Below are 14,602 nucleotides of genomic sequence, written 5' to 3' on the forward strand. Positions count from 1 at the left end.
ATTCCCAAACTTCTGCGTTCACAGGCCCACAGGGTCCAAAACCAGTTCTGGGATATCCAGGGTCTCTGGCTCTTGCAGCAACCAGATCTCTGTGCCCTTTTATGGAAGTTTGACATGTTTCATCTCCCTTTGGAAATCAAATCAGGTAAATTTAAAAACCTTGCCAGGTTTTGAAGAGCACAGAGTACAGCACTGTGCTTTGGTTTTGTTTGCCTTTGTTTTCAGTTAAATTTCTCTAATCATACTCACGAAAAGACAAGATGTTATTCACGAGTACTACTAAGGGAGTAAGTTTTGAAAATCTGTGTGCCACTGGAAGTCTGCCCATCATCTTTTCTTCTCCAATTCAAAAGGCAAACAACAACACTTAAAAATGGTTTTACTAAGCCCACAAACCTGTATGGATAGTAAGAGATGTGATGGGGTGATTGTTTTTGCAAGAGTTAATTTTCCTGCCATTTTTTAAAGTTTATCGTTGTCACAGTACTAAAGATATTCCTTATGATTTACTTCCCTAAACTCAGGACCACGAATCTGGCTCTTTTCTTTAATAGGGATTTATTTCAGGACAGCTCAGTGCAACACTTTAGATGAAAGGTAGCCTTACCAAGGAGTCTCACATCTTCCCTTCTGAAGGGAGAAAGGCCCTGCGTGCTGCCTCTACATCGGAGTGCAAAGTCCTGAGTCAACAAGCCACGTAAAGCCTATGTGTAAATACTGTCCAAAAAAGGCCGCTTTCTTCACTTTCTGCCTTGCCACTGAAGCGACTGCCTTGTCCCCTCCCTCCCTCCTCTCCCCCAGTCACCCAGCATTGACCCCAGAACAGTCTCCGTCCCATAGTGATAAAAAGTACAGCAGAAAATACTGAAAACCAAACTCCTCCTGTAAAATAAACATCGTCGCTAAATTCGTGAGCTGTTTCCATCCTAATACGCTGGGGTAACGCTCTTTCGCTTTGTGAGGAAAACACACGCCAGCTGTTCTGACGTTTATGAAAAATTTACATTGGGTTCTTGATTTTCTAAGAAGTCCAAATTTCTCCTCCTTTGTCACCGACACCCAAATAAACAAACCAGCTCAAAGCCAAAAATCCTCAAAACCACAACCCAGAGGAGTCATGCTGCAAAGCAAATCGAAAAGAAATCTGAGTCCAGAGCTTCTGCTTTGAATGTCTTCTTTAATGAGGCTCTGAAGGATGAATTCAGCAGAGGAGGGCAGACACTGCTGGTTTATTTAGTTACTTATTTTAAGTTTTAGTTCAGAGTCAGATTCTCTCAGTGCTCTTCAGTTAATTGATGGCATTTCAGCATGAGACATCAAATACCAGAGGCCTCCCTGAAATCCCTGTGACTGATCTTACATAATTAACACACACTGAGCTACTTGCTTTGAACCAGAAAATTTTAAGAGGGTTTCACTGAGGGCACAAAGGGCTCCATGCTTACCTTTTGGGTGGGTTCATTCTAATACAGACTTCTGCACAAGGTGGGGGAAGCGCAACATGCGCACACAAACATCAGCTGCACGAAAACTGCATTCATGTCACTTATTAGCTATTTCTGTTTGCACTGACCTTCAGTTTTAACCTAAAAAGTTTGTTGTTAATTAAAATCATACACTTCTACTACAGTAATAATATAAAGGGCCAGAGCCTCAGGTGCAAAAAAAAAATAAAAATTAAATTATTTGATTTTATGTAAGCATAAATTCCTAACTGGGAGCACTTTGTACGCTGGGGTTCATCTTCTCCACTGCTCATCGGAAGAGTGGCAAAAGTAACTCAGGTCTGTGTCACAGAGTTAGAGGAGAGCAATAGCATTAGCAAAAACCTAGTGCTATAATTAGAATACGAGTAGTGCAGCTCATTTAGCTCACTAGCACCCAGAAGATAGGAAAGGATCAAGAGAGTGAGACTCTTTTATGTACATCTGAATACAAACAGGTTCGCTGTTTTATGCAAACAACATTCATCAGAAGTAAGTTTTGCTCTGTGGGTACCTACACATTAATTTGCAGTCTCATTGGTTATCCTGCTAAACCAATTAACGGTATAATAGTTTTCAAATAGCCTTCCAAGCAGTTTTGTTAGAGGCATTACTATTTGAAGTAGTAGGACATCACCCTTTGTTTTGGCTGAGGCTCCTAGATCTTAACACTTTCTGTTTGACCTCCAGATCTGTTGTACTTCACTTATGCAAAAGCCCCTCATTTCAGCAGGACCGTTCAAACACAAAGCTACCGACATGTGCAAGCACTTGCAGAATCAGGGCAGTAAGTGAATGCTATTTTATTCCCCTTATTCTACTGTTTCCCCAGCATAAAAACCTTATTTGTCTTCCCCAACATTACCTCATACCTTGTCTGTCTTTTTTTCTTGTTTTTCCAATATGGCCATGTTTTCTTTCAGAATTTTCACAATCTCAGCAGGGTTTTTGTGTGATTTACTAAACAAAGGCATGGTTTTTCTTCACCTGGATTTCTTCCTTCAGGATAGAAGAGGACTGCCTTAAAAGAAACAAGAAACAAAAATAGCTCTTAAGGTTTATAAGAAAATGCAACAAAAACACACAAAGACATTATGAATAAGAAAAGGTTATGCCTCAGGCACTATATTTTGCTTCGGCTACTCAGTAGGGCAGTAAAAGTTCTCACGTACAGTCACAAGCCACCATTAGCATGTGGAAAGCAGCTACTCAGCACCTGCGCAGGAGCTGGATGCTTCCTAAAGGCCCCTGACCTACAGGTCGGTGCTCCAGCGAGTCTATGTCTATGCCCAATGTTTTTTTGGACACTGCATATCTGGCAGGCTCCACTAGATTTCTGATAGGGGTTTCTGCCAAACTTCACCGGCTTCATCACGATGCAGATAACCAACTGTAGACGCCAGCATACCAAAAGCGTCCTTTGTTTAGAGCATTGCAAGATAAGGCCCCAGCTTCTCCACCATCGCTCCTTGTTCTTCAGCTGCTTTTCTTTCTCAGCCTAAAGCTTCTCGAGAAGCAGCAGTAGAAGCTACCCCCTAAGTCTGACAGACTTCAAGAATCTGTGGGTCAGATCTCACTTGTGTAAAACATTGCCTGAATTAAATAAGGAATAGAAGGTCAGGCCCAAATATGGACACAAATGTTTTCATGACATTTAAATGAAAAACTGAGCATTCGAACAAAAATGGGGTTGTTTGTTACATTTAAAACATTCTTCCTCTATATGGTTAAAAAGGCAAATACCACATCACTGTATTTATACATGAAAGAAACCAAGTAGCTTAGTTTCTGATCCTACATAGCATCAAGTTCTGAATTCCCATGGGTTTTGCTGAGGGTCCGATACAAATGAAGTCAATAGACAGACTACAGATGGGAACATGCTCTGGTTCAGGCAATACCACTTTCCAGGGAGAGAACAGCACCGTTCTGGACTGTATTCCAGTTTGTACAGTAACAAAGAAGAGGTTAAAAAAAAAAAAAGGCAAAAATAATGTCAAACTTTCATCTCTTTCCACAACAAAAGACAACCATCACCATCCCTCCACACACACATTTACAAGGTAAGCTGTGAAAACATAACTATATACACAAACCACTTCAATCTCCTTATTCTTCTTCAACTTTTACAATTTAAAAAAAAAAGCTTTATAGAAGAGGTTTTAAAGGAGAGAACTAAATGAGCACAATACACACAGTACAAAGAAGAAAACAATGGTGTAACGGTTTCCCAGTTGTCCCAAAGCACCCACTCCCTTCAGGCTTCCTTGTTACTACTCACACATTACAGAGTCCACCATGAAGTATGACCCCATTTGTGCCATACATCCATGTGTTACTAATCCCCAAATATCCTATGGAATTAATACCCAGATTAGATATACATTCTATTGCAACTATAAATAGCAACCATATAAAACAGCCAAGTATAAAATTCAAACCATAGAGGAGTACTTTAAAAAAGAAATTAAAAAAAAAACCTAAACGGACTGTGTCCTAACATCTTATTAAAAACATTTCAAAATATTTTTGCAGATTATCTTTACAAGAACAGTTTCTATGACACGCAGGAAATAGTTTTAAATGTCTTATTTAAACCAAAAGTTTCTTTATAGTGTCCAGAGCAGGGGAATTTGTGTATAGCTTCTCATTTGTTGCTAGGTCAGTTTTACAGAAATATTTTCCCATCCAACATCTGAAAGCTCACCTCTTTCGGATTTCCATTGTCAAGCTCCTCACGGTTCAGTTCAAACTCATTTTTATTTCTGCAGTTTTGGCTACGTAACCTTCATTACTTGGCTGAGCTCTGAGCTGAGGACTCCTGCTCCCATGGAGCTCACAACTGCGAGCTTTGGCAGCACCATCCGACCAGCAACCGAGCAGAGTCACACCTCAACTTGCCAACGTGCAAGACTGAAGACTGGGTATGCTAACAACTAACTCCTTTGGGCATGTTCAGCTACATACAAGCACTGCAAAAGACTGGGATGCCAGTATTATGCAATACATTTGTTTAAACACTGCTAGCAAGCACCAAGCACCCCATAATCCCACATGTGCTGCAATTAGAAGATTACTAATTCACAACACACTTTGAGAAGGACCTGATTCTGCAAGTTTTCATTATCTGTGAAGACACTGCATGAGGACGTGAACGTGCAGAAGAGAGACAGAGTCTGAGAGCAGCAGCTTAACAGGCACGTTGCGTTTCAGAAAAGCAGTATTTTCATCCAAGGTGGGGTAGGCTTATTCAGATTGCTGAAGATATCCCTTTATCTTCCCCTTTTAGAAGTCTCCACACAAAGAAAAGCAAAGGTGGAGAAAATTTGATTTTTAAATTGAAATACTCATGAGCTAGAGGTTCTGAGATTTAAAAAAAAAAACAGAAGTCCACATGTCTAACTTAAATGTTGACTATAAATTATAAACACATTTTCCTCCCAAAAAGTAACTTACATAGCTGTCTAGAGTATGGTGTCTGTATTTAAATAATCACTCATTTTGCCATAAAACTCCAAGAGCCAGGCTAGCACTTTTCCACCGTATACTTCCAGTCTCACCGCCAAGCCACCACAGCACTGCTCAGCGATAAAATACCATTCCTCTTCACACCCTACCAAGTCTCCTAATCGCAACAGCAAAATCACTGATAATAGGGCAGGAAGGGACTCAAGAGACTGTTTAGTTCATCCCTCCGCTGAACAGAGCCAAGTCTCTGCTTCACTTCATTTATCAGTCTTACATACAAAGCAAAGCATCCACTGTATGCAAGTGGAGGGAGACAGAGAGAAAAAGGGGAAGAGCCCCAGATGTGCATCGAAGAACATTTATGTATTTACCCCTTTCCACGACACAGTTTTTAACCCATCAGCAGCTGACAAAAGATGATGCATCCAGAAAAATCTATACTGGCAGCTGCAGGTTATGGTCCCTTTTGCTTCTCCATGCAGGAATCCCCTAGGGAGGATGTGCTATTCACAATTACAGGGAGAAGTAAATGGGGGTAAAGTCGCTTTGCTGAGATTTAGGATGTGATGTCTTTTGGATGGCTATTCCATAAGGCACATGGCAGAACAAGGACTCTTCTCCTCCAGCTTTGCTCCTCATGATTGGATTCTCTAGCATCAAAAAAAGCACGAGCTCTTGCTAAAACTCATAGCACAGCTGGGGCGTTTCTGCTGTGTCCTCTCTTTACATCAGCTCTCTGCTCTCTAAGCTCTACTTGGAAGGTCTCGTCAGTAGAGGCACTCATTTGGTTTAAATTCCCTACTCCTTTCATCACCTATTTTCAGTTTGGTTTTTGGAACTCGGTATTTTCCGGGCATCTAGCCCTCTGTCAAGGTTGCTTGAAATCATCCAGTAGGACTTCGTTCAGAAGTTACCACACAAAGAGAAGTAGGATGAGATGGACAGCATGTCCAGATAAGCTTCATTTCCTCAAGAAACCGCTCTAAAAATAACTGAAATACAAAGATGAATGACAACTGAAAAGAATACAACCACAGGCTCATACTACAATCCCTTGTTAATAAATTTTTAGACAGAGAAAACACTGTAGAATCCATGCATCTGACATGGAAATACACTAAACTGAATATAATAGAAAATTAAATAGTTGAAGGAAAATTACCATGCAAAGGGAGACTGATCATCTGAGAAGGTGAGAGCAATTTGGAAATGGGATCTTATTTAGAGAGGAATGGGAATTAAGAGCCTACCCAAAAATTGTGGTGACTCAAAATAGGAAGATATTATCAACACAGAAGAGGACTGGAATATCATTACCTGAGAAACTGGATGGCCTCAAGGATGGAGATAATAAAAATGGGATAAAAATTAAGAGTAACAAGTATCAGATAATGCTGAACGGGAGAAGATGTACATGGCCCATCCCTGGAAACGTTCAAGGTCAGGTTGGACCGGGCTCTGAGCAACCTGATCTAGTTGAAGATGTCCCTGCTTACTGCAGGGGGGTTGGACTAGATGACCTTTAAATGTCCCTTCCAACCCAAACCATTCTATGAATATCTGCTTCAAGCTGAGGACTTACCAACGAGAAATGACAAAGACATATACTCACCCAATGACTACACTGGTGTTTTACAGACACAAATCCCTGATGAATTAAGAAAGTAACCAGTAGAAATACAAAGGTATGCATGTCTTCGTACAAAGTCTTGATGGAACTTCATATGGAACATTGTACACAATCCTGAACACCCACAGTCAAGTAAAATCAACAGAGATTAGAGCGGGTGCAGAGAAGGACCCTAGACTGTCCAGACAAATGGGAAAACCAGCATCTCTAGGAGGCTAAAACTGCTCGCCTTGGTAAGCTTAGAAGAAAAATACAAGTTTTCTTCTAAAAATACAAGAAAAAAAAGAAGTTACTTCAGGTTAAATAACAATAACACTTTATTTATGCAGAAACAAATGGCTATAAACTGCCGATGAATAAACTTAAGCTGAAAATATAAAATGAAAATATAAACGTTTCCAACCTTTGGAAAGTTAAGATTTTGAAATGACCTCCTCTACCAGGCACACTACAGAGCATCTGTTCATAAATTTTTGACACTGCTGTCTGGCAGCAAGGGACAGGGCTGAATGAGCCCCTTTCTTTCCTACTTTCTAGGAAAACTTTTTCCATCTAATGGTTATTCAACAGCATATGTTTTTATAACATCAGAAACGCACTGTGGACACTCCTGAATTCATAATGGGGGACCAGCCAAGTTCTGAAACATTTAGTTGTGATGATATTTCACCGGTGCTCTCGTGAGGAGCTTATGAGACCAAGGAAAGAAACAGCTGTATCTCACCAGACCAACTCTCCTGGCCTGGGAGGTTGTCGTGGGGTGAACGCCCCAGCAACGCTGTAGAAGGAACGGTGGTTTCCAAAGCCTGCCGTTGCCATCAGTATTAACAGGACATTTCAGGCGCCAGAGCTGGAGAGTCCAGTGCATTTTACGAGCCATACTTTTACAAAAATACTTTCAGGGAATATAATTCCATTTTTGTTTGAGAGAAAAAAAAAATGGCACTGATTTTATTTTAGGTAACTGACAGAAACACCAAAAGGCAATTTTAAAGCACCACTTTCTAAATGTTTGGCTGTTTCTGTCCAAGTCAGAAAAAAAGAAAAAAAATAAAATCACACAGACTAAAGCAGCAAGTTGAATCCAAAGGTGGACGAGGTTTACAAGATGTGAGTTTTAGGGTATTCAGTAGCCTGTCAAACATAACATAACATCCCTTCGTACTCAGGGCATACCTTCCCTCAGAGGCCTCCAACTCTGCAAACATTTAACCAAGATGGAAAACACACTTCAAGAAAACCCCTATATATACTTGCTGTTTTTCTGCCTCCTCTCCAAAGGGAGAAGCTGAAGCATAGAAAGATAGAAAGACTCACCCAAGGCCACACAACAAAAAAAAAAACCAGTGGCTGTGTCAGGAATGAAAGCTAGGTCATTCAACACCAAAGCCTATGCTTTATCAGTCTTCAAAGTATCTCTTCTGACAGTTTATTTGCTCATAAGGGGAATGCACTAAAAAAAAGATAATTAGTGTAACTTAAGCTCTTTAATACAACTATAAAGTACACTAAGAGATCTAGTTCTGTTTATAGGCACTCTCACCTATTTCTTTGCTCTTAATCATATAATTTCTCAAAAGATTACAGCGCAACTGAGCTTGTAAGCACGATGAAGGAAAAATGCAGATGGCAACGTCACTCTATTCACCGGCCCATCCCACTGTGAAGTGACTCAATTAAGCAGCTCAGCAACAAACACTTCCTCCTGCCCACGAAGGCAACAATGACAGAGGGCACGTGAGCCCATCCATGCACTCTTCGCAGATGTTCCTCCAGACAAGCCATTTGCTCTTCAAAACATGAATGAGCAAAAAATTTCCTTCCCTTCAAGTATCAGACATCTGTCTTGTCTTAGTTCCTAACCTTCATCTACTTATTGATCAGGATCAAAACATTTCAGTAACTTGTATTGGGTGAGAGCTTCTCTAAGGGAAAAAACCCCTTCATTTTCTATTCAACCCAGTGCGCTTAAGACTCATATATTTGGGGCCTGAATGAGCACACTTTCTTCGTAATATTGCCTAAATAATAAAAGAGATGCCTTATTCCCTCATTTCCCCCTCCCACAATATTTGGGAAAGCTGTTGCAATTACTACAGAGTCACGTACTCAAACCAGAGGATGGAAGCCATCTGATCACCTGGAGAAGTCCAATCCGTCTTCCCCCATGCTGTCCACTCACACAACCCACATTTCATTCAGTACACAGAAGGAATCAGGGCTACACAACACATAACTTCTCTGCAAATCCTCAAGGAGTTGCAGATTTTGGAATGCACATTGCAAATGAGAAAAGAGATTACCAAGAGAGAGGACGGTTTTATGGTCAAGGTGAATGAATGCTGTCTCTGCTTGGCAACAAAATTATTCCAAAAACTCAAGAATTTACAATCATAGAATCGCCTAGTTGGAAGAGACCTTTCAGATCATCTAGTCCAACCATATACCAACCATTTACCCATCATAAGCCTTGCTGTTGGCTATGTGTTGCATTACCTGGAATGAAGATGGATACTGGCTGAAGCTTCACCAGGAACACACAAAACAATGCAGTAATTGCAGTAATGTCTACCACCGCCACAAACGCCTTTTTTTAATAGGTGGCAAGCATCCTGAAGATCAGACATGTAAAATAAGTAGGCACCTGACCACCTCTTCAGAATGAGAATAATAATAATATCATGTAGTTGTTTGATAGTGTTATGGAACTGAAGGCACCCATGGTGATGCTCCACTCAAGCGTTGTGGTGTACCTCTATGGAAGCACTCAAAGAAATTAATAATTCTGGTTTTAATTGAGTGCTTGAATGCTCATTCATCAAAAAAAAACCAAAAAGCCTATATAGTCTCTCAGCAAACACGGGGAATAAAATGAAACACCGAATAGCTATCTGGTCACAGGGGCTGCAGTTTGATAAGTGCTTTGTTCCGTGATGATACCACCCTGCCCCACATCTGTTCACATCCCTACAGGCTCTGTTGGGGCGGTACCGCTGTTCGCAGGGCCACATGGCGAGCCAGGTCAGGGAACCGACCCAGGTTAACAAAAAACAGCCTGGTGGGGAAAAAACGGTCACACAGGTTTCCAGTCCAGTTCTCCACACAGCCTTACAAGGAGCCGTACCAGCACAAGAGGGGATGAAGGGGGTGGAAGGAGAGTGGAGAGATGGGGCTGCTGGAGCAGATGCTACAGCTCAAATGTTCACCAGCCAAACCCAGAAGGGGGCAGAGATGAGGGGAAAAGGGGTATAAATGTGCAATGATACAAAACCAGACAGAAAGTTAATATAAGTAGCCTAGGTGGGGTACAGAGCACAGCCTACATTGGCACAGGTAAATGCCAGAATTAAAGTTAGGAACTTTCTGAGTGTTTGACTCTGCTGCCTAGTATCCTTTTATTGCAGCAAGTCCTGTGCTACCACGTCTATTATTATTATAAAATATTTACTATAAAATAATATTTGCACACCGCAATGCCAGGTAATATTCAGATTCTAAACCCATGCAGAAGCAGCGTCCCGTAGCACCATACTCACACCTTCATCAGTCACCTCTGGATTATGTGCTACAGAGATGCTCCCACTCATGCTAACAAATTGAATACAAGTAGTAGATTATTACTTTATGTTGAATAAAACTAGAAAGATATGAAACCAGCAGATTTTACAGCCATGAAATATGCAGGATTGATGAGTCAAGAATATTTGGGATTCTTATTTCCATTTGTCACCATGGAGGTCTTTTAAACCTAAAAAAATTAAAGAACTGAATTCCACGCCTAACTGTAATCCATAGCAAAACTCCCACGAGCTCAGTCGTGCAGAAAGAGGTCTCTTAACTAATGTCTCTTAAGTACACACAATTCTAAGGTAACAGCCCTTAACAGCTTTTCACTTACTTAAGTAAAAGAGAAATCAAGTTAAATCTCCATTTCTAGTAGTAATAACAACAGCAGAAATAATGGAAACTGGTAATACAATTTAAATAACACAGGCAGCAGCCAAGAGGGAATAGGCCTTCCTCTAAACCCATTAGCGAGGAACGTGACTACTATTTTTGCTTTTTGTTCAATATTACTGAAAGTTACCTCTCTACACAGCATTCATTTGACCATGTCCTTAGCAAGCCTGCTGGGTTACTTTCAACAGCTTCATACCACACTAAAATAATTTGCTATAGCAGTAATTTCACTTTACTACTAATATTAACCCAAGAAAGACTCTTTGCTCAGAAATAAAACTCCCCTTTGGCTCAATGGAAGTTGTGCCTGATAACAACTTCAGGAATAGCCCATTGCACAGAATTAGCATTCCAAGTTGACAGAGACCAATTGATTACAAATAACGAGATGGTTAATTTCCATGCACCGTTTCTGGTGACGGTTCACGCGCGCGCTCATCTTCCCTTCGTCTCTAACCATTTCCCGCTGTCTTATGCAAGTGGCCATGCTCTCATTCCTCTGCATCTCGAGAGCCAGCCCACAGCTGCAGGCAGTCAGTGGAGAGCAGCAAGTGAAATGATATATTGCAGATATTTTATTTTTGGAAACGGCACTGTAAATAAAGCCATTTCCAGAGATATTCCATGGACACCGAGCGCTGGGTCGTGAAGCCAGCGCCTTATGTAACAGGAGGAGCATTGTTTAGGGTCGCCTGCTTTAAAAAGCCACTCCTGGTAACACAGTTTACAAAGCTATAAAAAGCTACCAGCGTTAACTATTGAGAACAGGCAGACAAGCGGCTTGTTACGAAAAAGGCTGGTGCTTGCTGGAAAAAAAAAAAAAAAAAAAAAAAAAAAAAGTTGTGTTAAATCACTTAACTTCCCGTCACTCGGAAGGACATCATCTCAGCTGACACTTACTGCGTGGAGAAAGGTGGGGGGTCCTAGGCAGCTCCGCGCAGCCCCATGGCCAGGGGCTGAAGACCTGGCTCTGCCGCCTCCCCGCTGCTGCTGTCAGTGGTCTTCCATTTAATTCCGCCTTATTCCCCCTTCTCCCTGGCTGATCACCGACACGTGGCAGAGACAAGGGATCCTACGGACTCGGCCTCCCGCTCTTCTTCTGCCGGGCGACCGTCAGCCTCTGGGAAAGCGTTAGCAGAAAGGATGGCTGGAACACGCACAGGCGCTCACAAGCAGCTGTAAATTTCCACTCCCCGGTCTCCCGGCCTCGCTCCGGAGCTCCTCGCTGTTCCCCGCTCCCGCCAGCTCCGTGGCTGGGTGTGCAGTTTTTCCCCACTGCCCTCCCCGCTTCCCACTCCCTCGCTCCTCGTCTGGCTGGCAGGCTCACACCCACCCCGCACACACCCCCCCTAAACTCCACGTCAGAGGAATGCCTGGAAAAGCAAAGGAAAGAAGAAGCGATCGCTCCGCCGAGAGTTTTCTCCAGGGTTAAGGGAGGAGATGCGACGATTTCGCATCGCTTCTGTAAGTTTCCATTCCCCACCGAAGTCTGTGGGTGTAGGGGAGGCACCGCTGCCGGGTCCTCACACCATCACGTGGCGGAGACTGCTGGAATTAAATTATTCACCTTGCCGTCCTGCTGGGAATGCAAATAAGGGAGCCCAACAGCCGGCTGCTGTTACAAGATAATAATAAAATCAACATGCTCACGCACCACATCTTTCAGCACAGTCCTGCCCAGAGAAGCCAAAGTTAAGCTCCTTCCTGCCTGACTATAAATTATAACATAAAGATAATACTTTTTTCACAATAATACTGGGGGGTGGGAAAAAAACACTGCAGTATAGCCTAAGCAAAATTTAAATCCCACTGAAGAAACGCATTAGCCTAAAGTATTTTTTCAAAGGCTAATGTGAAGGGGGGGAAAAAAATAAAATCATGCAATTAAAATATTCTGAAACAAGTGCTACCAGCTATTATCAAGCACACAAATACAGCAAAATTCAATTAAAAGAATTTTTTAATGCTTCACTCTTCTCTCTTGGCAGCTATTGCTCAGCAAGCACCACATATTCCCAAAGGGAACTGTAAATGCCTTCCCCCCTGCTCCCCCCAGCTGTCTAACAGGCATTGAAAGCAAGGAAAGGAGGATGCTTTACCATCCACCGTGGGCACTGCAGGATGGGGATTTAAATCCCATCCTCACACGGATCTCAGCCAAGCCCCAGCAGGGATGAGAGCCCAGCACGTAACTATGCTGAGCTCACCAGGTCGGGGCAAGATTTCACCTCCCATTCCCTCTTCCTTGGGGCAAAGCCCAGCCAAAGTCCCATATTATTAAACATAATTCTGTATACTACATTTGCTTGGGGAGCTAATCTCAGCCCTTGCCGCATACCAGCGCTACAGTCACATCAGATCTTAATTTACGGCTCACCTGCAGTAGCTGTGCACAGCTCTACATTGGAGGCAACTAAAAAAGCACAAGAAATCTCATTTCTGAGGAATACAGATGAAACAGACACCTTTTAAAGGGCTAACATCCTTTGCTAGCGATCCCAGTTCCTAACCGAGGTAAGCAGGAGTATCTCAAATCCTCAGTGGGAAAAGCCATGGATCTGGCCAACTTCAGTCACTCCCTGTCCCTCCCAGACTCAGGGAGCCAGCAGCAGTCCCTGCTCCCTTAACCTCCCCGCATTTCCTCCTGCCTTTGCACAGGAGGTGCCGAGCCCACCTCAGATCAGCAGATTTGTGCTCTCAACTTATCTGCAAAGCGTGCCACCGTCTGTGCTTACACTGTACCTAGCAGACCATCAGGATACCTCCGCCCCATGTTTTCAGGCTGCCCTGAACAGTGCTGGGAACAGGCACTGGTGCTGCTCCCGCTGCACCCAAAAGCGCTGCAACAAGTGACACCAAGTGGCAATCTCTGCTCCAAACCTGTAGTGAGATATTGTTCCAGCACAGAATTAAAGGCTTCACATGAGACACCCGGGCCAGGTTTCCTCTCCAGGCCACCTCCAGAGAGAGCTCCAGAGAGCTCTCTCTCTCTCCTCTCTCTCTCTCCAAAGAGAGCGAGGGACGCTGTGGACACCAAGCTTGGAGTGGAACGAGCAACCCTCCAAAGTGGCATCTTTCTCCACGAAGCTTAGCAGGCATGGGGACAACCAGCGCAGGCTGACGTTTCACAACATGAAGGACTTGGTGGGGGGGAAACCAGCATTGGGCACTGATTCATGGGTGGGCAGGCAAGGGAAGGGGCAATCTGCCCTGCAGCACCTTCCACCCACTCCAGGGTTGGCCCTTTCTTTTTTATTGGATACCGTGGCCGTCAGGTAAACGCCATAGTGAAAGTGAAACGATAAAAACACTGCTCTTGGGCTGCTACTGAAGGTACCAGCTTTTCCTAAGGCAACACAAAAATCTAGGCATGTTATGTCATTAATCTTCACTGTGTGTTTTTAAGAGACTAACTCCTTTTTTTCCTCTCCTGAGGGAAATCACATCCTTTCCGTAGTGCATCCACTACTACTTCAACAGGTAAAAAGACATCCCTCTGTCACCCCACAGATTTAAACATTGGCACGTGCTACCCTGCAGTTGAATAATCACAGAAATGATTGAATGATTACAAAAAAGCTGTTTTAGTTGCACATTAAGAGGCCCCACAGGATAATCTGTGTGTCACCGGCTTCCCTGAAGTATTCACCACACATTCTGAGTAAGCAGCCCTTTGGAAGCATAAGAACTTTTATCTAAAAAATTACTGCCCTCTGTTTCAGAATAAATATGCCTGCTTTCCTGGTTCTGAGGAGTAAATCTAATATGCATGCACTTTACAGTTCAATTCTGCAATCTTCTACCTTAGGAAATACTTCTGGACTTTTAATAGGGGATTGAGTGCACCCTCAGTAAGTTTGCAGATGACACCAAACTAGGAGGGAGTGTTGATCTGCTTGAGGGCAGGAAGGCTCTACAGAGGGACCTGGACAGGCTGGATCGATGGGCCAAGGCCAACTCTATGAGGTTTAATAAAGCCAAGTGCCAGGTCCTGCATTTTGGTCACAACAACCCCAAGCAACGCTACAGGCTTGGGGAAGAGTGGCTGGAAAGCTGCCCA

The 14,602-nt window shown here is 42.9% G+C and overlaps 1 protein-coding gene across 13 annotated transcripts in view; it reads right to left on the reverse strand.

The window, feature by feature from the left end:
• Positions 1-14,602, reverse strand: part of CAB39L (calcium binding protein 39 like) — a 69,681-nt gene that overhangs the window by 36,414 nt on the left and 18,665 nt on the right. For 4 of the 13 annotated variants that reach the window (XM_074566098.1, XM_074566017.1, XM_074566088.1 and 1 more), the window contains 2 exons: positions 11,443-11,662; positions 2,357-2,505 (listed from right to left, as the gene is read on the reverse strand). In XM_074566098.1, coding sequence (XP_074422199.1) covers positions 2,357-2,458 — 102 coding nt within the window. In that variant the 5' untranslated portion in view covers positions 2,459-2,505; positions 11,443-11,662. Of the gene's footprint in view, positions 1-2,349; positions 2,506-11,442; positions 11,855-11,875; positions 12,034-14,602 lie in introns of those variants that run through there. The other 9 variants (XM_074566055.1, XM_074566062.1, XM_074566043.1 and 6 more) reach the window with 7 other exon arrangements.

The sequence above is a fragment of the Larus michahellis genome, chromosome 1 (genome assembly GCF_964199755.1).
Source record: "Larus michahellis chromosome 1, bLarMic1.1, whole genome shotgun sequence".
Taxonomy (NCBI): domain Eukaryota; kingdom Metazoa; phylum Chordata; class Aves; order Charadriiformes; family Laridae; genus Larus; species Larus michahellis.